Below are 23,425 nucleotides of genomic sequence, written 5' to 3'. Positions count from 1 at the left end.
TCTAGAAAGCAATAGAAAGCACTACCGACCAACCTATCAAGCATTTGGTCAAGGAATGGGAGGGGAAAATGATCCTTCATTGTGACTTTGTTGAGCTTGCGATAGTCCATACACACTCTCCAACCGGTCACCGTTCTTGTAGGAATCAACTCATTCTTGTCATTGATGACCACCATCATGCCCCCATTCTTTGGGACACATTGAACCAGACAAGTCCACGAACTATCAAAAATGGGGTAGACAACCCTGGCATCCAACCACTTGATGATCTCCTTTTTGACAACCTCTTGTATAGCCTCATTGAGTCTCTTTTGATGTTCAATAGATTGTTTGGTGTCTTCCTCCAAGTTGATCTTGTGCATATAAAATGTGGGACTTATTCCCCGAATATCTGTCATTGTCCACCCAATGGTCTTCTTTCTCTTATGTCGTACCGCCAATGTAGAATCTACATGCACGTTAGTCAAACAAGAGGAAAGAATAACCAACAAAGTAGAACAAGGGCCAAGAAATTCATACCGAAGATGTGGAGGAAATGGCTTCAACTCCAAGGTAGGAGGCTCTTCAATGGAACGCTTTGTAGGAGGAGTTTTTCTATTTTCAAGATCCAAGGATAGTTTTCGGGGTGCATAGTTGTACGACCCCATTCCTTGCAAAGAGTTCACACATTCCATGAAGCCATCCATCCCTTCATCATCAAAGTTGAGCACCGTGTTGTTTCCACCCTTTGAGTTTACCACCGTGTTACTTGGTAGTGCCCCCTTAGGACGAGAATTTAGAGCTTGAGAGATTTGTCCCATTTTCACTTCTAGGTTTCGGATCGATGTGTTGTGTAAGGCAAGTTGAGCATCTGAATCGGCATTCTTTTCCATCATTTGCTTGAACATGTTCTCAATATGCCACATCTCATTTGTTGAAGAACTAGGACCATGGGAAGGATGAGCAGGCGGGTTGCTCGGTTGTTGATCCATCGGGGGCCTTTGAAAACCCGACCCCCGATTGCCTTGATTATTGTTCCATCTGCCTTGATTGTTACCTCCCCAATTACCTTGATTATTGCCATTCCAATTTTCTTGATTGTTGTTATGCCAATTCCCTTGATTGTTTCCACCACTTCAATTACCTTGGTTGTTAGAATTCTAATTGCCTTGATTGTTTTAAGGTCGCCATTGTTGTTGATTTGGGCCTTGGAAATTGTTTCGTTTCCCTTGAATGTTGTTCACATATTGCACCTCCTCTTCTTGGTCATTGTAAGAATCATCTTGATCAAATCCACCATCTTCTTGAACAAAATTGTCCACTCGTTGTTGTACTTGTGAACCCTTGGTTTTTCGTCTGTTCACCATCATGTTTACTCCCCCCCATGGCATTGACTTGCCTAGGATTTTTCACTTGTTGAAGTTGAGCCTTTGCTAGTTGATTCATGGTGGTAGTCAATTCGGCTATGGCTTGTCCATAGTCATGCAACTCTTTGTGGAGGTGAATCACGCTGGGATCACCCTGTGGAACATTAGCCCGGAATTGCCATACCAATGATGTGTCCGCCATTTCATCTAAAATCTCACATGCCTCCGCATAAAGCGTAGTCATGAAGTTCCCACCAGCAAGTTGATTCACTACATATTGGTTGGTTGGGCTGATCCTACGATAGAAAGTTTGTTGAATCATGTTTTCTGTCATATCGTTGTTGAGACATTCTTTAACCACTGTTCTATATCGCTCCTATATCTCATGTAATGGTTCATTGGGATCTTGCTTGAATTCTAGAATCTCATCCCTAAGTGTAGCCATGTGCCCTGGAGAGAAGTACTTAGAAATGAACTTTTCCACCAATTCATCCCAAGTGTGAATGGAATAGTTCAGCAAACGTTCCAACCAATCTAAAGCTTTCTCCCGTAGAGGAAAAATCCTTAGTCTCAAAGCATCCTCGAAGACATTTGTTTGTTTACTCCCCCAACACGTGTCCATAAACCCCTTCAAATGTTTGTATGCATTTTGACCTGGAGCACCGGTGAAGAAGCCTCATTGCTCTAGAAAAGTGAGCATCACATTGGTTATTTGAAAGTTGCCTACCCTAATATGGGGAGGGAATATTGCACTTGTATATCCTTCACTGGGCAACACCTGGTGTGGATTTGCTCGTGGTGGAGGTGTGGGTGGAACGGGCACATTGTCTTGAGGCACTCGGCCTCTTCTATTGGCTTGAGGTTCAAGAGGAGCCTCATCCACTTGTTCATCCTCAATGTCCACATCCCCCAAAGCAATATTTCCAAGCTCATTGTTTGCCATGTTTGTACCTATAATTTCTCAAACACGTTAGTTACACGGAAGGAAAAGAAGATATTCCAAAAGCACACCCAAATATATAGCTAACATTGTTTTTAACTTCTCGGCAACGACGCCAAAAATTGATCGCGTCCAAATGCACACCTCTAAAAAGGTATGAAACAGTCGTGTGCAATTATAGTAACCCAACGAAGAGTTAGGGTCAAATCCACAGGAAGCTAGGTGGGAGTTAGGGGTATATATTCTAATGCGTGAAATTGAATTATCTTAATTCGCACTTCCACAAAAAAGGTTTTGTTTCTAGTTCTAATTTTATACTAAAGTTTGCAGAATAAAGAAATAAGACTAGGATAGTTGTTTTTGATGTTTTTCAAATTGGTTAAAAGACTAGGGTTGTGCCCATTACTTTGGTGTTTGCCTAATGGGATAAAGACCTTAATACTTATTTTGCTGATCGGGGTGTATTATAGCTATCAACTTTTAATTACCCACTCAATATCTCTCGGTTAGAGAGTGGTTTTGCCCAATTTTTCTTTCTGAGGACCAAATGGTTATCACACAAAACAGTTGATAAAAGCTCAAGTCGGGTCATTACTATCTCTAGGTTGAACTCTTTAATTGAGTTAATTAATCTCTCGATTGACCCAATTCCTTGTTAGCTAAATTTTCCTAGACTAAGTCTCTCTTTCTCAAAAAGAGACTAAGTCAAATAGGCATGAACTAATGATTGCAACTATTAATTCCACAAATTAAAATATGAACTAGGCTAAATAATAAACACCCAATCATAAACAAGCACTAAATTAAATACCCATAAGGTTTACACATTAGGGTTGGGTCACAACCCTAGTAAAAATCTAGCTACTCATGCTTGGGTTTGAAGAAAAAGAAGAAGAAATACTAATTAAACTCATAATGTAAGCTTAAAATAATACAATCTATTGTAAAATACACCAAAATATAGTAAAGTTCCAAAATAGGCAAAGAAAAATGGCTAAAAAACTTGCTGATGTCAAAAACTTGACCTAATTTCGTGAAACTTTTCTATTTATACAAGTCTGAAAATCTCGGACAAAAATGCCCCACGGGAGGTTCTGCGGCCGCACAATTCCATGTGCGGTCTATAGATGTCTTCATCTTGCATGAGCTGGGATTCTACGGCCGCACAATTCTGAAATGCGGTCGGGCAATATTTCTGCAGTCCGTAGATTTAGCACTACGCCCGCAAGGCACTCTTTTGTGGACATAATAGTATGATTGCAGCCGCAAGATAATCTTCGGCGGCCGCACAAATCTTGTGCGGACCGCAATTCGAGAAAACTATAGACTTGGCTTTTTGTCAACTCTCTGATCTTGGATCCTAACCCAACTTTTGCGGCCGCACAATTCATGTGTGGTCCGTAATTTGCTCAGAAGTCTGCTGAGTTTTTCTTCCTTGATTGCGGCCACAGATGAAATTCTGCGGACCGCACATTGTCAGCTTCTGTGCCTTTTATTGCCTTGTGTTTAGACTACTACTATTTTAGTCGGATTTCATCTCGGGAGTCCAACATCCAGCATTCCTGCAATTTTGCACATTTCATTAGTTTTGAGAACACAATTCAATGTTTTAGACTAAAACAAAAGCTAAAAGGCAATAATAAGTAGTCAAAATCCCCACTTATCAGTCATCCAAAACCCGATCCGAACATACGCTCAAGTCCGAAATCATCATACAAACCTATTGGGACCGTCAAATCCCTGTTCCGAGGTCGTTTACTCAAAACGTTGACTCAAGTCAAAATTAACCAATTTAAGCCAATATTAAGGAACTAAGTGTTTTGATTTCAACTCGAATCCTTCCAAACTCGAACTAACCATCCCCGCAAGTCATAAAACAGTAAAAGCACATACGTGGAGTCTTATTTAGGGGAACGGGAATTTAGAAAGCAAAACAAATGGTCGGGTCGTTACAATAAGTACACCACATCGGTACCCAGTAAGTATCAAGACTAAACTTGATGAAGTAGTGACGAGGGACAATCAAGACATCCACTAGATCAAATAACATGTACAAGTATGAATGTGAAACTAATAGGGAACAATATCAGAATAATACTAAGCATGATAACAATAACAAACAGTGCTTGCAATAGGAAACTAAGAGCAACAATTAGCAGCAGGGAAACAAACAGGTAATAACGCCGTTGAGTAAGCTAAATATAGTTAAAGTCCGGTGAAACCAAGTAGAGGGAACACGTAATAATTCAATAGGAGCAACTGCTTCCACACAAGATTTGTTCAAAGATTTCTCCAAGGTACTTCACCTGAAAGTCACATTTCACGGGTCCCAATTCGTGAACCCTAAACACTTGGCATCTCGTGCCCACATTACAATTCATATCTGTACAGACGACTCACGTGCCAAGGGAGGGACAATATCAAATATCTGCATGGATAACTCACGTGACAACAATGATATTATTTCATGACCACATAGACAACTCACGTGCCAATAGAACAACTCTCACACAGAAGGCAAGTAAATGGAAGTACATGCAAATGGTAAATAACATCAGGATTCATCTTCTTAAATCGATATGGGTGATTAATTACGTGTATACTTGTGCAAGTGTTCTATCCCAATTCAAGTCAACAAGTAAGAGTAGAGATAATGAATGACACATAAGAAACGACCACCACAAAATGTACAAGGTATAACTCACACAAGATAGGCACACGACAACACAAATATCAACAATAACAATGCCCCCAGGCCATCACAAGTCATCACAAATCATCCCTCGACATAGCCCACCTTGTCTCGCCACGTGCACAATAATAAAGTAAATGCCCACCTTCTCTCGCCACAAGCGCATAATAATATTCCCACCCTGTCTCGCCACATGCGCAAACCCACATATATAGTCCACCTTGTCACGCCGCATGTGCAATTATCAATTACAACAATTGTACGGACAACTCATGTGCGAACCCCCGACAATCCTCTCAATAATATCACGTGTGCCAAAACATAATAACACAATATAAGGTCTTTCACCACATGTGCCCATATACCACAACTTTTCCTCAAAACAATTTCAAGACCACAATCACGCATAGCTCTCAGCTTGACAGCACCGAGTACGACAACAACAACAACGATAACCCAAGAGTACGGCAAGTAAATAAACACAAGAACTTCAGAACACAAAGGAACAAAAGAACAAGCTCACAAAGAAAGACACAACAAAGAATAATGGTCTCAACAAGAATAGCTCAACAAGGGAAGAGATAATGTGCAATACTGATTCCATGTAGGTATAACTCGACGATAAGAGAGATAGCATGAATCAATTATTCCAAATAAGGATAAGTCAACAGTGAAAGGGATAACAAAACTTCAATTAAGGTTAAGCAAATTACGGAAAGGACGATAATAACTTCAATTAAGGTTAAGCAATTATAGAAAAGATAACATAACTTCAATTAAGGTTTTGCAATTACAGAAAAGACAACAAAACTTCAATTAAGGTTAAGCAATTACAGAAAAGACAACATGGCAGTAAAAGAGGCAACAACTTCAATCAAGGTACATAAGAGTTTAATTGGCAACAAGGGTAGAACATGAATAAATTAATTCCAAATAAGACACGTAAAGGTGAACTTAGTAAATGGAGGATTTAACATGATCAAACAACTTCATATCTAATGAACATAGGAACCTAAGAGCCCTAAACGGTCAAATTTTTCATAAATAAGCCCGAGTACGTACTCGTCACCTCGCGTACACGGCCTTCACATGACCCAATTAGCACAAATGACTCAATCCTAAGGGGTAGTTCCCCCACACAAGGTTAGGCAAGTCACTTACCTCAAAGAAGCTAGACGGATACTCTAAAATGACCTTTTCGAGCGAAACAACCTCCGGACGGCTCAAATCTAGTCAAAATAACTTCGAATCATAAATAAAACTCATAGAAAATAATTTCGAATAATAAAGTTTCAATATTTAACAAAAAACTAAAAATTCAACCCCGGGCCCGCACCTCGGAACCCAACAAAATTTACAAATCCAAACACCCATTCGATACGAGTTCAACCATACCAAAATTACCAATTTCTGACATCGAATCGCCCTTCAAATCCTCATTTTGCATTTTGAAAGATTTTTACAAAATTTCCCATCTTCTTCCCTTCAATTCACTAACTTAATGATATAAATAAGTGTGAAATCATAAAATGTAATCAATTTCGGATATAGAACACTTACCCCAATCGAACACGTGAAGAACCCTTCAAAAATGTTCAGATCTGAGGTTTACAACTCAAAATATGGTAAAAATGGCAAACCCTCGAATATAACCTTTCTGTCCAGCATTTTGCGGCATCTACGGCCTCGCATTTGCGAATCTGCGAACATAACTTACCAGGCCAGGATCCGCATCTGCGGAAAACACAGTCGCAACAGCGCAGAAGAGCCAAACGAGTCGCAGAAGCGAACAGCTTCGTATATACGATCACTGGATCGCAAAAACTCCGCATAAGCGAAGCTTCCTCCCAGGCCTTAATCATCGTAGAAGCGGAGCCGCACCTGCGCTCCAAAATGTCGCAGGTGCGAAGTACCAGAACCAGACCTGCCCTAAGCATGAAAATGATCTGAAGCTCGTCCGAAACACACCCGAGCCCTCGTACCTCGTCCAAGCATACCAACAAGTTCCATAACATAACGCGGACCTACTCGAGGCTTCAAATCACATCAAACAATGTCGAAACTACGAATCACACCTCAAATTGAACTTATGAACCTTCAAATCTTCCTATTTCAAAAACCCGTGCCGAAACATATCAAATCAACCAGGAATGACGCCGAATTTTGCATGCAAGTCCCAAATGACATAACTGAGCTAATCTAACTCTCGAAATCGCAATCCGAGCTCGATATCAACTAAGTCAACTCCCGGTCAACCCTCTCAACCTTCCAAAACTTCAACTTTCCAATTTTCACCAAAATGTTTCAAATTATTCTACGGGCCTCCAAATCCAAATCCGGACGCACGCCTAAGTCCAAAATCATCATACAAAGCTATTAGAATCATCAAAATACCATTTCGGAGTCGTCTACAAAAAAGTCAAACTCCGGTCAACTCTTACCCCTTAAGCTTCTAAAACAAGAATCCTTCTTTCAAATTGATCCCAAATCATCCGAAATCCGAACTCGACCACACACGCAATTGATAACACATAATACGAAGCTGCTCGAGACCTTAAGTTGTCGAACGAGACGCTAATTCTCAAAACGACCGGTCGGGTCGTTACAATTTGGTAGTCAACCTGTTGGGAGAGGGTGTTGAATGTGTTATTGTTACGCATCAGCCATAAGTGCCATAGAAAAAAAAAAAAAAGGAATTAAAGTGGTGGTTGGTAAGTTATTATGGAATGAGATGGAACGTATGTGAGTCATGGTATAGAGCCATTGGATCGTATTGGTGGGTTGGCCTACCAGGTTTTCCACGGCGTGTAGAAGGTTTAATTGTGTCCATATACTTCTTGTAGTAAGTTGAAAGACTAGACTCGCATATTTTTCATACTTTGGAAGCTAAACTCAATCTCACTAACAAGTCATACCATTAAAAGCTCTTTCTATTTATTATTGTGGTCATACTCTCTATTGGAAACAATCTCTCTATCTCCACAGAGGTAGAGGTAAGGTCTGCGTACACACTACCCTCCCCAGATCCCCACTATGTAGGATTATACAGCATATGTTATTGTTGGTCCACAACATTAAAAGCTTATACAGTCATTCCCGTAATAACAAGTTAAATATTGGAAACCTATTTGTACCAAATACCTTGTCGGAGAAAAAGGAACATGTTTACAAATGTGACTTAACGTGACCAATGGATAAATAAAAATAAATAAATAAAAGTGAGGGAGAAAAGGAGACACTAACCTCCCCATACTCTACTTGTGGGATTACACCGAATTTTTTGTTGTTACTGTTGCAAAGAAAAGGAGAGAAACTCAGGAACAAAAAGGGATAAAAGAAGGAACCATTTGCCCTGAGCACACCGTCCGGTGGTCATAGAAATAGTACATCAAAAAGGATAGGTAATTTCCCTGTTGAGAGTACTTCACTGCAACTCAAAGGAAGTCTTGGATTAAAAGGAAAACTGCCGAGTCTCCAGCTCAAATTAGAACTTATTGTCAGGCTGTTCTTCCCAGTAGAAAGAAAAAAAAACTACCAATAGTAGCCTACTATCAAATTAGATCAAATCCAAAAAACCAGCCCAACCAACCAAGAAATGTTGATGATTTTCATGGTAAAACTCCACCAACTTAGTGCATAGTCTATCAATTGAAAGGAAATGATATTAATGTACAGTCACTGTTGCAAGTCCCACCAATAGGTTTTTCTTTTACCTTCTTCCTAACTTTCTTCTTTTTTGCTTTTCCGTTCTCACAGGGGTTGGAGTGCATGGATGGGTATGATGCTTTGGTGAATACAAGAGACCTCAACTGAAACTTGAACAAATTAAGAGGAAGGTCATCTAAAAATGTTTAGGTGATAACAAAATGGTTCAGCAGAAACCAGTTATACAATGCGATCCTCAAAAAGAAATTCAACTTTTTCAGGAACATGAGGGTTTCTTCTAGCTGTGATTTGCACAAGGGCACCATCACTTAGCATGTGTTGTAGTACTCTAGCTATGTTTTTTGCATCATCTATTCCAAGGTGATGGCTCCCTAACAAAGGCATCTGGAGTTCCCTCATCATTGAAAGCATTCCTTTGGCCTACCAGAAATGAAGTAAAACCATACTTCGGTTAATTCTTCCAAAAGTATATAAAAAAAAGGAAGAGGAATGGAATAGAGAAGTTGAGAAAACCTAAATTTCCTAAATCAATATGAGAGAATGGCATTGTTAAAAGTTTGCATACTCACCCTCCTCTTGTAGAAGTTCAAAAACACATCCTTCAGATTAATCCATTCCATGAAATATGGTGGCAATTTCATCCCTGCTACATTGCATTGCTGAGGAACTTTAGTCTTCAGATCCCAGTTCCCACTACATACACAAATTGAATTCAGTCACTCATATCCCAGTTCCCACTGCTCGCTCTGTTGATTCCTACATATTTACACTCAGTGTGTACATTAGGTTCTTGGTCTTATTTTTTTTAATTATAATCTACAATGCAAAATCATACCAAAACATGTCCTATCTCCTCCCCACATGGGATAAAAATAACTTAATATTTTAAAATACTCAAATATGAATGTGATAGGTTTAAGGCAACTTATTCTAGCATACATATTATTCTCAACAATAAGCAGTTAAGCCCCCAAATCATGATATACCCTTGAAACTAATACGTCGACCGCAAGTTGTGCAGTAGCAATGAAGATAGTCATGATAAAACAGGCAAGCTCTAACATGGGCTACAGCTAAAAGCACGTAATATCTGGTTAGTGACAAATGCACCACAAGAAAGTAGCTGTAGCACCTTTTTGGATCATGAGCATCAGCAAGTCATCCATATAGCACACAGCAAACCCAAATGACCTCTCCCACACATTTAAATTTCCATTTTCTTAACTATAGTATCAAATAACAATGTTTAACCATAAAACTGATATTTTTAGTTTACCCAGTAGCCTTTATTATTCAGCCTTACATAGTAACAACTTACCAAGTAACAAAGGCAGCCTTATTAAGACAGCCACCAAGTTCATTTCTCCACAACTGACATTGACCCAGCCAGACTTCAAACTGCTCGATAACTTCCGCAAATGGTATAGCTGTATCATGCCAGACGCTGCATGAATTGTCGTACATACAAATGGACAACATTAAGCGTCAGATCCAGGAATTAGCAATTGTTGCAAAAATGGTGCATGCTTCCATGGTTAACGAGGATCAATTGGCAATAATTTCTATCAGCAATTAAGCATCTAGTGATCCAATTTTTATCTGCCCACGGAGTCCTCACCATTGTCCTCCACTAAAAACATTCAAATATAGAAATCTATTTTCATCTTTTGAAGATTTAACAACAGATTTGGATCTTGCAAGTATGTCTCCTATAGCTGCACTCCTCAGTTCCAGTTTTTCTCGTGAAACAATCATATTAAGCAGGTAACCTAGCTTATAAGAATTGAAACATTACAGGGTATAGGAGAGTAATTTGCCCACAACTACCCTAAGCATACATGCTGCTTCCATATCTGAACCTGTGACCTTGATGCCATGATGAAAAGCTACCATTCTGGAGCTACCCACAAAGAACTCATTATTATACTCGTGAAAAGAAGGCAAGATGATGAAGACTTTGAAAAAGGTAAAGCAAGGTCAATAGTGGACTCTTCCCGCATAATTGAGACCCATAAGAGACATGACTTCAGGACTTCATGAGAAAACAATAGGGGTTCATGAGAAGCCACGAGGATTCCCCTATTAGAATCCATGGAAATTAGATAATATTTTTTTAATACCAAGAAAGAGAATCATATACTGACACTGATTGCCATAGCTTCACTTAACGAAGAAAAAACTATCATGGAAGATCTTCAGTTACATAAGGAAAGAAGAAAGAAAACAATGCTTTTCTTGAAGAAATGAAGGCATAAAGTTGCATGTTTCTAGTTTAACATGTGAAACAACTACATTGCAATTCTTCATATAGAAGCAAAAGGCACTAAGTTCCAACTGCTGAATTGTATTTCGAACTACTGAATTAGATACCATACCGATCAACTCCTAGTTTTCCATATTTCCCTTCTATATATTCGTTTATTCTTTCTTCGTGCATTTTTGTTGGCCTCACAAACCTGTAGCAACACCAAAAAAAAAAGAAAGAATAAAGATTGGTCTTGAAAAATAAAACACAATGCTACATTCCCAGCATCAAAACATCGCCTTTCACACAAGTACAAAATGTTAAAATACAATAATCTAACACTTAATACGTCATATAATCAATAATATGGACTTGTTCCACTTCATGTTGTAGCAACATGATATGATAGATTACATCAAGAAGCCACCAGTTAAAGGTGGAAAATAAATTACAGGTTTGAGCTAGTTTCTTGGAAAGGGTTATGCCACCCATCATTGTTATGGTTAAGAATGGATCACTGACTATACTAATGGAACTAATTGATCAGCAACACAGTCTAGAGAGAAGATTATGCTAATAAGATAAAACAAACTTCCCCTCCAATTTTTTTACAACCCTAACAGCCCATGGCTTGTTTCCTGTCTCTTCCGCTACTTCCTATAAGAACCAAGACTTGTCCAAGCAGCTAATTGCTTCAAAAAATTTAATGCACATGGAGCTCGCCACAACCCTGCAGTTGTGGGTTTGAAAAGTATATGTGACATTCTCTCTCAAAAATTCGTAAGAAGTTAACTCGACTCTTTTACAGTGTTATCCTCCCTCTTAAGCAATTTTCTGTAGACTATACAGCCATTTTCGTTTTCAAGACAAATCCTCCCAAAGCAAATTTAATAGCTCTACTAGCATGAGAAGTACATCTTTATGACTTTACCTGCCTAGTCCTACTTATGATTCTATTAAACTATTTAACTAGTCAAAGTATTATTGAAGTATCCACTGTGATCATATGATTGTGTGTGCATTCTGAGAAGTTCTACTCTCCATCCAGATGCTATCCCGCTCCACGTAACATCCAACTAACCTACCTTATTCCATCCTATTTTCTGAAAAGGTACAGCTAAAATAGGTCCTTATGAGTACACAAGCCATATTTGCTACTGAATATCTAAATTCTCGTGCATATCTTGAAAGTTGAATTTAGCACAATATTTCAATACTTCCAATAAAACTTCAGGCCACACCTGTCATCACGACAATTATATTGCAATCAAGAGGATGTAAAAGCTAAGATAATGGAAACTGACCTATGGAACAAGTCAACCACATCCATGGTTTTAGCATCAAAGAGGAGAACTGGAAACTCAAGAATCTCAACTTTACCCTCCAAATCAAGCACCAAAAAGTATTCCAACTCCTGCTTCCGCAAATTCTCAAGTCCCGCAGCATTTTGCATAAACTCCAGCGAGCAATTATGATTAAACTTGTCAATATGCATAGGATCATCCATCTATACAATTTGAAAAAGAAAATAGCAAGTTTTACACGAATTTTCAAGTGGATGAGATCAAAGTTAAGAAACGTACTCCCTATTATATGACACTATTCCTTTTTTGTCTCTCTAAATTTAAAAATAATTTAACTTAAACTTCTCAATTTATATGATAAATTTTTATAACCTCATAAATGTAATGGCGCATGTTTAAGACAACAAATTTTAATTTTTTTTATATATTCTAAAAACTCCGTGTCTAAGTCAAACTATGTCACCTAAATTGGCCGGAGGAAGTATTAATGTTGAAATCAAATGAATAGCCCAAGAGAGGTCTGTATGAGAAAGATGAGTTTATTACCTTGGTGCACTTACCTTGAGTAAAGTAGAGACACGTTGGCTTCCAACGGGTACGGGAAGGTGTGGGCTGAATTAGGGAAGAAGTAGATTCTTCAGTGGTAGAAAGAGAGGCTGAGATATTGATTTTACGGTTGGGCTGAAGTGAGTACGAAGAAGGTAGCACCGGAGGAGATACAAGGAAACGCCGCAGCAAGGGGACCCTAGAAAATCCCATAGCCATTGGAATTGAACGGCTCTCTGAGGTATGAGTTTTCCTGAAGAAGAAATGGATGATACGGTGACGAGTCTTGTGACTGCTGCGTAGTACTCTAGTAGCTAAAGTGATTTTAGTAGGCATTTGGTCAAATATGTGGTTGACGCGAAAATTAAAAAAATATGTACAGTTGAAAATTGAATCAGAAATAAAAACAGAATATTGAGTTTGAGTATTGTTTACCCGTAAAATGGTATAGTTTAATTTATAACATAGTTTATAGATAAGTGAATCTATTTGATCCCAAAATAATAAATAAATTAAATAAAATACAAAACTTAACATTGAAATCGAAATAAGATGGCATACAACTTTGGTTCCACGAGCAAGGCTTCTGAAGACAACAATAAGAATATTGATAGACAGAAAGTAAAGTATAATTTAGCTTGGAATAATGTGTCGCATAAGTTTGTCAGAAATTTCGTGTCTTACAATGGCTGTTAAAGTCACTATTTATAGCTAAACCTAGAGAATAAGGTCTTAGGATAAAGCCACACTTAAACGACAATAATGAGGGCCATTGACGAATATACAACGGCTGGCTATAAATGTCAAAATTCTCTGTGTAACGGATGTGTATTTAATGCTGAGGAATATGTCATCCGGTGGCAAATATTTATTTGTCCCATTGATAATGTTCCCTTCGGGGTCTACCCGATGTCAACCGAAGATGTTGCCTTCGGTCTCGACTTTCATTTGTTTCGTCTTCCGCCTATTCCCGGTTCCACATGTCATTATGTTATTCGAGTATTTAATGTGAATTGATTTTACCCTATAAAGATAGTCCCTCTGCTTTTCGATGGCACATCATTGTGTCACCGGGAAGTTGGTGAAGATTCTTTTTCTTGGTTGGAAATTTTATGAACCCTTCTGAAACGTTTCTGGCTCTTGATTAGACGCACGCCTCTTCGCATTTAATACCCGGAACACGTGTTACTCTATGATTTAGCTATATTTTTGCCGGTTCTCGAGGTAATCATGGCCACGATTTTAGCCGCCTATTCCTTTACTTATATGCCTCATTCTTCTTCTTTTACACTTAATAGTTTTACAAATTCTCTCAACTTCTTTGCATTCAACTCTTTCCTGCTTTCACTCTTCTTTAATCCTCTTCTTCAAAGAACTCTCATCACCTTCTGCTAATCGTGGTTTCTTTCACTAACTCTTCCAAGAGCTCCGATTTTCTCTTCGGTGGGGTCTGAAGGATAACAAAGACAAAGAAATCAACGTTGATGCTAACCCCATACGGTTAGCACCATCATCCCCAAAAGACTCAACACAGCGAAGGACTTCAAAGAGAAGTTTCCCTCTTCAAGTTTTCGCACTTGGGTTGTTGGCATATACCCTTCTTCCATCCGTCCTTCCAGCATTCCTGCTGTGAAGGAGGACTGTGATTGCCATGATCTAAACATCATCGCTCCCGAACTGGTGGAGCGAGTAACCTTCACTAAGAAGGCCTTCATGTATATTTATACGTACTCATTAACTTTGGGTGCGTTTTCTTTTAGCGGGGGACTAGACCCCGTGATTTTGGAGTAGTGCCAATGATACCAAGTTTGTTTGGCACAGGTGGGCCCTTCGGTATGGAGAACGATGGCATGTCTGCGAGGTTGTGCCAGGAAACGCGGAAGGAGTTCACCTTGGCTCATATGATGAATAAGATTTTCCGTGGGGAAGTAATAAATTTCAGCAAACGTGGCCACCATGCTTTTCCTACTGGCATGGATAACAAAAACGACCGCGGATGGATGTAGCGGTTTGTCGTTGTTGCCACCAAAGATATCATTCCGGCCACAACTCCATCTTTCCCTGAATCCTAGACTCGTACACGTAAGTTCAAAGTCCGTATTTTTTATGAAAAAAGGTTGTTTCATGTCATTATTGATCTTTTTTCTCTTATTTTTTCAGCAACTCGGTAGACACCACCAAAGGTTGAAGGCCTGGACTGGTGGGTTCAGAAGATTCTGGACATCACCACGCTTGAGACCCGCCAGTTGAAGGAGACGGCCCCCAAATACGGATGGAAGGCCAAGAATCATGGTAAGTTGACTGATTCTGTCCTCATTTCATTTTTGGGCATAAGAAAATTGGTTAACCTCTCCTTCTGTTGAATTCAGGTCTCCTGCAGAGTCTGTCACCATCCCTGAGGAGGATGTCTTGGCTGATCCCCTAGAGTCTAAGAGGTTGCTGAAGGAGGCTCTCACCCGAACAGGCACCATCGGATCTGCTTCCGATGCAAGTGCTTCCTCTCGGAGTCCCCGGCTGGAAAAAAAGCAACCAAAAAGGCGGCGTTCTTCCTCGACCGAGGGAAAGAATAAAAAGATGAATAAAGTCGCGCTCGAGCCAACCATAGTCACTGTGGTGATTGATGATGATGGGAAAGCCAGTGATGAAGTGGCTTCCCTACAAAGGAGATACTGACCTTCATCAGCTCAACATAATGCTCAATCTGAATAGCTTATAACCCCAACGGGGGATGAAGCCCAAGCTCTCTAGGAGAGTTTGACTTGGTGGAGAATGCCAATTCTCTGTTTCCAATCCCAGTTGCTGCTCCTGGTACTATGAGGTTGAGTACCGGGCCTCTTCCGTCTTCAGTTAGTGAGCAACCAACAACCAGTACTGCCTCCGCCGCAACTGTTTCTCATCCCTCAACACCATCAGCTTCATCTCCTTCCATGCCAGGCATATCTTCTTCACCAGCAACTGCTACATCACCTCTACCGGCCGCAGACACCGAGAGGAGGATGTCCCTCCTCCCCAGTCCCCAGAACATGGAAAATTGGGGCAAAACTATTCGCCCCCTTATGCAGATCCCAAGAGGAGGAGGAGTGTCTCCCTCTCGGTATCTACCGAGTGTCATCTGCTATCCCGGCCGGTAGAACTCACCAATTACCTAAAGTCACTGGCTTCAGAGTTAAAAAACTTATTTCAAGCTGAGAAGGGGAGAAAGCCATAAAACAATCTTTTTACTAAGGCCAAATCGGCCTAATACAAAAAGTACAAAGCCTAAGGGCAATTTTTACTTTGAGTTCAAGAGACCATCCTGGCTCAAAAACCTAACAGTTACCTTACTTCGTATTCGATCAAACACTCGCTCGATCATAAAGCCTAAGGGCTATAATGGTTCAGTTTTAATTAAATTGTTTAAACCCCGAATCTTAGAATACAACTTCATAATTATATAAGACAAAAGGGAAGAAAGTTCTTATATATATGTCAAAAATAATTTACAAGGGCATCATGGCCCGATCAAAATTCTTTACAAATGGCCTATAAATGGCCCCAAAGAAAAGGTAAATACAGAAGAAAAAAGCAAAACATACTAAGTCCTATGGAGCTTGGTCTTCGTCGGAAGCAGAGTCCCCGTCCTCGAGATCTTCTTCTTCTTGCTCATCGGAGTCATCCTTGGGGAAGGCCAACTTCCGAGCCTGGTGTTCTTCTGCTCGGGCGTTAACAACCTCGACCGTGATATTGAAATCTTAGTCTTGAGCATCTTCGAGGGCCTCCCTCCGAGCTTGCCACTTCGCGTGATGGATCATGCTCCTGTCTTTGGGTAGATGTACTCGACATCAACTTTGAACTGGGCCACCTTTTCATCGTCCTGGATGCCGGCCATGACCACCTCAGATTTAGCCTCTTCGAGTTTGCTGGTGGCCGAATCCAGATGAGACTTGAGCTCCCTAATATTCTCGGTTTGCACCGAGTTCTTCTCTTTTTCAGCTCGAAGCTGAGTCTTAGCCGACTCCAACTAAGCATGAACGACATCTTTCATAGCAGCTAAGATGTCCATGCTCCCTTTAAAAATATTGGCCTCGGCCCGAACGTCATCCACTTACTTGCTGAGTTGGTCGATTTTCTCGAGCCTCTATCGGATCTGTAGAATTGGATCATTAGTTGTTATCTCTAACATAGCATCACTATCGTGGAGCATTCAGAATACATGTTCGGTTATGTCGGTATGCTTCTCCCCAACTGCGACCAGATCGGCCTGGAGTCTTTTACTAAGGAGTCGGTAAGTATCGTTCTTCTCGCTAAGGCTCCAAACCTCGGCCTTATGCTCCTATCAGACTTTAATAAAGGCTTCATGGTGCAACATCAAAGCCTACATAAGAAAAAAAGGAGGTGTTTAGAACAATCTACAAGTACAAAGAAAGTGCGAAATAAAGTCCGAAGGTTACCCTATTTAGTGCATGTTGGGCCTCGTTGAACAAGAAAGCAGCACCCATGACATCCATCACCGCCTGGTCTTCTTCGGTCATCAGGCCCCTCAGATAGCTGGCAATCCTCACCAGGGGGAAGAAAACCCGAGCATCCTCAAGTACGATGAATACTAAATGCCGTTTGTGATTGGGATTAGCACTTGGAGCTGGAAATTGATCTACCAGCTTCGAGCTTGGTGGAGACCCAATCGCCCCCGGCGATGGTATCTTCCTCGGGACCGATAGATCGCTAAAACCGTGGATCTCATCGGAAGTAGCACCCTCGAGCCCGTCAAAAAAGCTATGGAAATCTACTTGTTGCCCCTCTAACAGTTTGGCCTCTTGGATCATGGCATCGGAAACCTGGGGGGGAGTCCGAAATATCGACCACCCCAGGTTCGACCCTAGGAACCTCTTCCGATGCTTGGGGGATCTTTCTTTGGGACTCTATTTCTCCTGTCTTCGCCGGAGATGGAGTGACTTCTGGTTCGGGAACCTCAGTCGAAGTCCCTTTATTGATTGCCTCCGGTTCGGAGGACTTCTGTACCGGAACCCGCGGGCGAGTCACCAGCCCGACATCTTCTTCTTCTTGATCCTCATCCTCGGACTAGTCCATTAACCGATGGACCGATTCCATAGACAAGGCATTGACGTTTTCCTCACCAGCCTCTTCTTTTCCTAGGCCAACGGACTCGAGGCCCTTTTTCTTATTTTCTCCTTAACCAGCTTTGGAGCTGGTGGTTGAGGGAGGACTTCTTCGTCATCAGAAGGAGGTCTCATCAAGACATCCTTCCCGAGACCTGCGAAGAAAAGGAAAGTTAGTTAGTTTAAGAAACTCTGAAAGGGTTAACTAGTAAGAAGCAAAAGCTTACCATGGTTACGAGCCTCTCATCAACCTTTGGAAAGATCCATCCAAGCCCGTTCGGAGTAGGGCCTCTAAGACACTAGACTTTTGACCCACCTTTTTAATTCCGGGACTGGGTCCGGCATTTGGGCCACAACTGCAATAACAAAATAAAAGTAAGCAGAGATTGAAGGTCTTGTCAATACTGGAGAGCGGGGCTTTGCTAGCTCGAAGTGAAAACTTAATTAGTCCTCGATAGATCCGGGGACTGTGGAGACGCATTAGATGATCGAGGGTAAAGGAGCAACCCTCGATTTTGCTGGAAAAGAAATGGAGGAGGACGAGGATCCTCCAAAACGAGGGGTGAATTTGGCCCAGGGTAACATTGTACCTATTGCAGAAGGAAATTATTACGGGGTCTAGAGGGCTAAATGTAAATGGGTAAGTGTAAATACTTAGATACCCCTCTACGTATGTGGTGATCAATTCCTCAGGAGAGGGAACGACCACGTCCTTGTTCACCCAGTTGCACTCCTCTTTAACTTTGTTGAGGAGGCCCTCGGTGATAATACATATGTATCTTGACATCGGTTCGCACTGGCCCTGCACCGAGGGGGTCTTCTCTATTTTGAAGTCAGCAACCATCGGACACCCGGTCAGAACATATTCCTCAGGGTGGGACTCTGCTCTGGCTGCATCACCAGCATAGCGAGATGAAGACAGAGTTTCTTTTTGTGGCACTGTTTTAGAAGTCTTGGCCATTTGTGAAAAGTAAAAAGTGGAGGAATTGACTAAAGTCCACAAAAATTAGGTATGGAAAGTGAGAAGCGATACTTCCTTGAGAGAAAAAGCAGAGAAGAAGATGGTTATAAAGGTTTGAATAAAAGAAGAATCGAAGTTTTATAGGTTGAAGGCGACGGTTCAAAGCCGCCTAGTGGCTGACCAACGCCTGACAAGCATTTAATGCCTTGGTTACTTAACCGACGGGACGTTTCGGTGTTTACGTCATGATCGAGCTAGTCAATGACATCATCAGTCGAAAAGATAAAGCTCGAGAATTCATGTCGTTTCTCATCATCTTATTTCTAAGAAACGAGGGGACTATCTGTATACAGTCAAAACCGTGCTTGCCCGATTTTGTATGGTTAATCGAGACTAGGATGACTTGCCGAGGTTCGGTCCCGTTTTATATCAGATCGAGACATGAAGATACGGTACCGAGCTTGGAATTCGAGGACCAATTGAGATCGAGACCAGCCGAGATTGAAACCGAGCGGGATAGGCATCGAGCGAGACCGAAGAAAGCCTGTCGAATAACAGAAAGCCGAGATATCCGTGATCGAGCAAGGATCGTGGCGGAAATCTCGGCACGTATCAAATCAAGACCGGTTATTTAGCCAATTATGATATTTCCTTCTGTATTTAGAATTGTACCATGAGTAGAATTCCTCTTCTATATAAAGGGGAATTCCAATGATTTTGTAATCATCATATTCACACATAACAAAGCAATACATAGCATTTTCTCTCTTAAGCATTCTTATTCTGTTGTTCATTTCATATTACTCATTAAAAGACTTAGTTGGTTCGAGGGCGATCTAGCTCGAGGGCCAAAGCTGCACTTTATATTGGTTTGCTTTATTTTACAGTTAATTTTTAATATCAGCTTTCATATTTCTCAATTTGTGCCAAGTGAAATCACGTATCCTTAAAACCACTTATAAATTTAATTGTTATCCAATTTTAAGGGCAAACATTGAGAAGTAAAATGTTCAAAAGAATCATATATGTTTGACTTGGAGAAGGAGATCCTTTCAATAGGGAAAAAGCGTTCTTTTAAGTTACCTTGATAGGTGGACTAAGAGCTACTTTGATGTTGGATGCTATTGCGTTACTATAACATTAATATGGAAAACCTGAGAATCATCTCTTTCCTTACTTGAGAGAGGTAGTGGACTCTCGATATGCATGTATATCCACAGCACGTATAACAGAAATCAAGTCAATCAAGTAAAAGCTCATTGTATACGGTCAAAACCGGGCTCGCCCGATTTTGTATGGTTAATCGAGACCCGGATGGCATGCCAAGGTTTGGTACCGTGTTATATCAAATCATAACATGAAGATATACTACCGAGCTCATAATTCGAGGATCAATTGAGATCGAGACCAGCCGAGGTCGAGACCGAACGGGATAGGCATCGATCGAGACCGAAGAAAGCCCATTGAGTCAAATAACGGAAAGCCGGGATATCCGTGATCGGACAAGGATCGTGTTGAAAATCTCGGCACGTATCAAATCAAGACCGATTAGTTAGCCAATCATGGGATTTCCTTCTGTATTTACAATTGTACGATAAGTAGAATTCCTCTACTATATAAAGGGGAATTTCAATCATTTTGTTATCATCATATTCACACATAACAAAGCAATACATATCATTTTCTCTCTTAAGCATTCTTATTCTGTTGTTCAGTTCATATTACTCAATAAACAGACTTAGTTGGTTCGAGGGCGATCTAGCTCGAGGGCCAAAGCTACACTTTATATTGGTTTGCTTTATTTTACAGTTAATTTCTAATATCAGCTTTCATATTTCTCAATTTGTGCCAAGTGAAATCACTTATCCTTAAAACCACTTATAAATTTAATTGTTATCTGATTTTAAAGGTAAACAGTTTGGTGCCCGCCGTGGGGATAAAGGACTCTTCTGGTTCCGATTCTGAGTTCTCGGTAACCGAAGAGGAACTTGAAGAGAATAATGATAAAGGCTAAGATCCCGAGCTAACGGCAGATCCGCCTACTTCTCCTGGGGGCGCAAATGCTTTTCTTCCCCCGAGTTCTGGGGGCGATATATTTTTGTACTTGTGCTGATTGGCACATTTGATAAATATAAGTTCTTTTTGATTAAGCATTGCGCAAAATTTACTTTTTTGCATCGAATATTGCAAGGCTTCAGGTGCATTTTCCCCCGATAGCATTTGGGTTCTGGGCATAAACTCTTCCGGAGCCAACCCTTTAATGTGAGAGTTTCATAAGAGAGGGCCCTCTTATGTTTAGGGTGCTCTTGAAGATGATGTCTCTTGTTCATTCTGGCACTAGCATGTGAAGTACTTGATTAACTTTCAAATGATAAAATCAATTCATCGTTTGGACAAGAAGCAAGATAAAAGTAAAGGGACTTTATTTTATTCCTTCTATCTTCAAAAGTACATAGCATTCATTTTGCTGAAAAAGAAATTGCCATTACTTCTGGCTAATTTGTACAACATGTTTCTACGGGGCTGGCTGTGTAGTCCCCGGTCCCGATGAAACATTTTTGTTTTAGAATTTCGTAGTCTCGGTTTCTATGGCAATCAAATTGCCGTATTCTCATATCATTCCCCTCATGCCTTGTCATTAAAAGGTCTTATTTCTGTCGATGAAATTTCCTTCGTAGGATACTTTCTGTTGCTGTCTCGTTAAAAACCTTGCTAGAAAAACCCAAATGGGACAAAACCTGGACGAAGGGAAAAAGAGCGCAGCACATACTTTCAGTATAAGCGGTGTTCATCAGCAATAATACCTTTTGAGGTGAGTCATGTTCGAGTTTCTTGGCAATTTGACTCCATCTTGGTTTTCTAGTTCATATGATCCTTTCCTGGTGGCAGCTGAAACCCGGTAGGGGCCTTCCCATGTCGGACCCAGTTTTCCTGCTTTGAGCTCCCGGGTTGAGTCACCTTTCTTAAAACCAAGTCTCCTACTTTGAAAAGAGGAGATTGGCCCTTCGATTATAGTACCTTTCCATTCTTTGTTTTTGGGCTACCATCCTTATGCGCGCTAAGTCCCTGCATTTGTCAAGTAGCTCCAGTTTGACTAGCAATGCTTTGTCATTTGTTTTTTCGTCCGCCCGGAAATACCTCATTGTCGGTTCTCCTACTTCCACCGGGATCAGAGTTTCTGCTCCGTATACGAGAGATAAAGGTGTCTCTCTCGTTCTTGACTTGGCCGTCGTTCGGTATGCCTATAATACTCCTGGTAATTCTTTGGGCCACTTGCCTTTGGCTACTTCTGATAAGTGTGGATTTTGACCACTTATTTGTACCTTTTTAACTTTTGTTTTAGTCTGAAAGTATTGATTTATGTTCCCAAAACTAATAAAAGTGTGCAAATTACAGCAATGTTGGAAATTTGGGCTCTTATGAAGAAATCTTACTCAAAAAGGAGTGTTCCAACTCACAAGGCAAGAAGGGGTGAAACATACTAGAAGTGCGGTCCGCATAAGTATTTATGCGGCAACAAAACATGGTCCGCACTGACAAGAATTCAAAAAGTTCAGAGAGTGTACAAATTACCAAGACTGAAGCCTTGCCTGAAGTGCGGACCGCACATGAATTATGCGGCCGCAAAAGTTGAATTGCAGCCGAAGACCAAATTGTGCGGCTGCAGAACCCAGTCTCCCGCAAACTCAAGCATGTGCGGACCACACATGGAACTGTGCGGCCGCAGAACCTCCCGAGGGGCATAACGGCCATCGCACTGTCTTTGGAGAGGCTACTGAGCCTTTGAACTTTGAAAGTCTAAAGTGCGGCCACACTTGCAATTGTGCGGACTGAACTTCCATTCAGCGATCGCACATCCAAATTTTGCGAACCGCAGTTCCTTTCTGCGGTGGCACATAAAAAATGTGCGGACCGCAGAACCTAATACCTGTAAACCTGTGTTTTAATCATAAACCCACTGTGTCCATATGTTCCTCCCTTGCCTACATAAGTTCTTAATATACTGAATGATGACTTGCAACTAACAATCTTCTTTGTTTGATATAGACAATGGTTCAATCGCGAGGCCGAGGCGACACTACAAAGGGAAGAGGTGAATCTTCTAGGGGTTGAGGTAGAGGTACCTTGCCCCTTGGCCAGCCTAAGACCATTGGAAAGAAAGCCATAGCATGCAGAGAGAGAGGTGCAGGCCTCTCTGAGTCTAGTTCCTATGTCTCGTCTAGGGAAGTTTCAGAGGGCAACTCAACCTCTATTTAGGAGAAGAAGACAGCCACTCAGTCTAGGCCATATGGGAGATACCATCTCAGGGATGAGCCTTCTTCATCTCACAGCACCTCCAAGGGGTCGGAGAGTACTAGCCAGACCTTTGAGCCGGCAGTTACACCAGACACAGAGGCACATATTGTACAAGAGATCCCCGATTATGGTAGAGGGGGAGATGATACATCCACAGATATGGAGAGATCAAAGAAGAAGGAGATATGGGAGGATAGGTTTGTCAGCTTGACTGCTTTCACTGATTTTCATATATGGTGGCCAATTAGATCTTTGACACTAAGAGGCCGTTCTTATTGAAGGATTTGGATAAATACAACCCGACGATCTTGAGGCAGTTCAGAGCAAGAAAGG

At 40.9% G+C, this 23,425-nt stretch overlaps 1 protein-coding gene across 2 annotated transcripts; it reads right to left on the bottom strand.

Moving 5' to 3' along the window:
• Positions 1-8,788: 8,788 nt before the first annotated feature.
• On the bottom strand, positions 8,789-13,050 carry LOC104098212 (uncharacterized exonuclease domain-containing protein At3g15140). Of its 2 annotated transcripts, none has more exons than XM_009604883.4 (6): positions 12,740-13,050; positions 12,194-12,396; positions 11,020-11,100; positions 9,963-10,088; positions 9,214-9,337; positions 8,789-9,064 (listed from the first exon to the last, which is right to left on the bottom strand). In XM_009604883.4, exons 1-6 carry the CDS (start codon positions 12,956-12,958, stop codon positions 8,864-8,866), a joined length of 954 nt encoding a protein of 317 aa, XP_009603178.1. In that variant the 5' UTR covers positions 12,959-13,050; the 3' UTR covers positions 8,789-8,863. The 2 variants fall into 2 exon arrangements, with proteins under 2 accessions (XP_009603178.1, XP_009603179.1); XM_009604884.4 differs by having other exon boundaries at positions 12,754-12,893.
• Positions 13,051-23,425: the final 10,375 nt, after the last annotated feature.

This window comes from Nicotiana tomentosiformis, chromosome 7 (assembly GCF_000390325.3).
Source record: "Nicotiana tomentosiformis chromosome 7, ASM39032v3, whole genome shotgun sequence".
Taxonomy (NCBI): Eukaryota; Viridiplantae; Streptophyta; class Magnoliopsida; order Solanales; family Solanaceae; genus Nicotiana; species Nicotiana tomentosiformis.
The sequence above is the reverse complement of the archived record's forward strand: the minus strand, read 5'-3'. Positions and strand labels throughout refer to the sequence as shown.

Excerpts from the sequence above, each read along its gene's own strand:
- LOC104098212 (XM_009604883.4), bottom strand. The coding sequence starts at position 12,958 with ATGGCTATGGGATTTTCTAGGGTCCCCTTGCTGCGGCGTTTCCTTGTA. Across the intron at positions 10,089-11,019 it reads GGAAAACTAGGAGTTGATCG|CGTCTGGCATGATACAGCTA; the intron begins GTATGGTATCTA and ends CAATTCATGCAG. Across the intron at positions 9,338-9,962 it reads AAGGCTGCCTTTGTTACTTG|TGGGAACTGGGATCTGAAGA; the intron begins GTAAGTTGTTAC and ends TTGTGTATGTAG.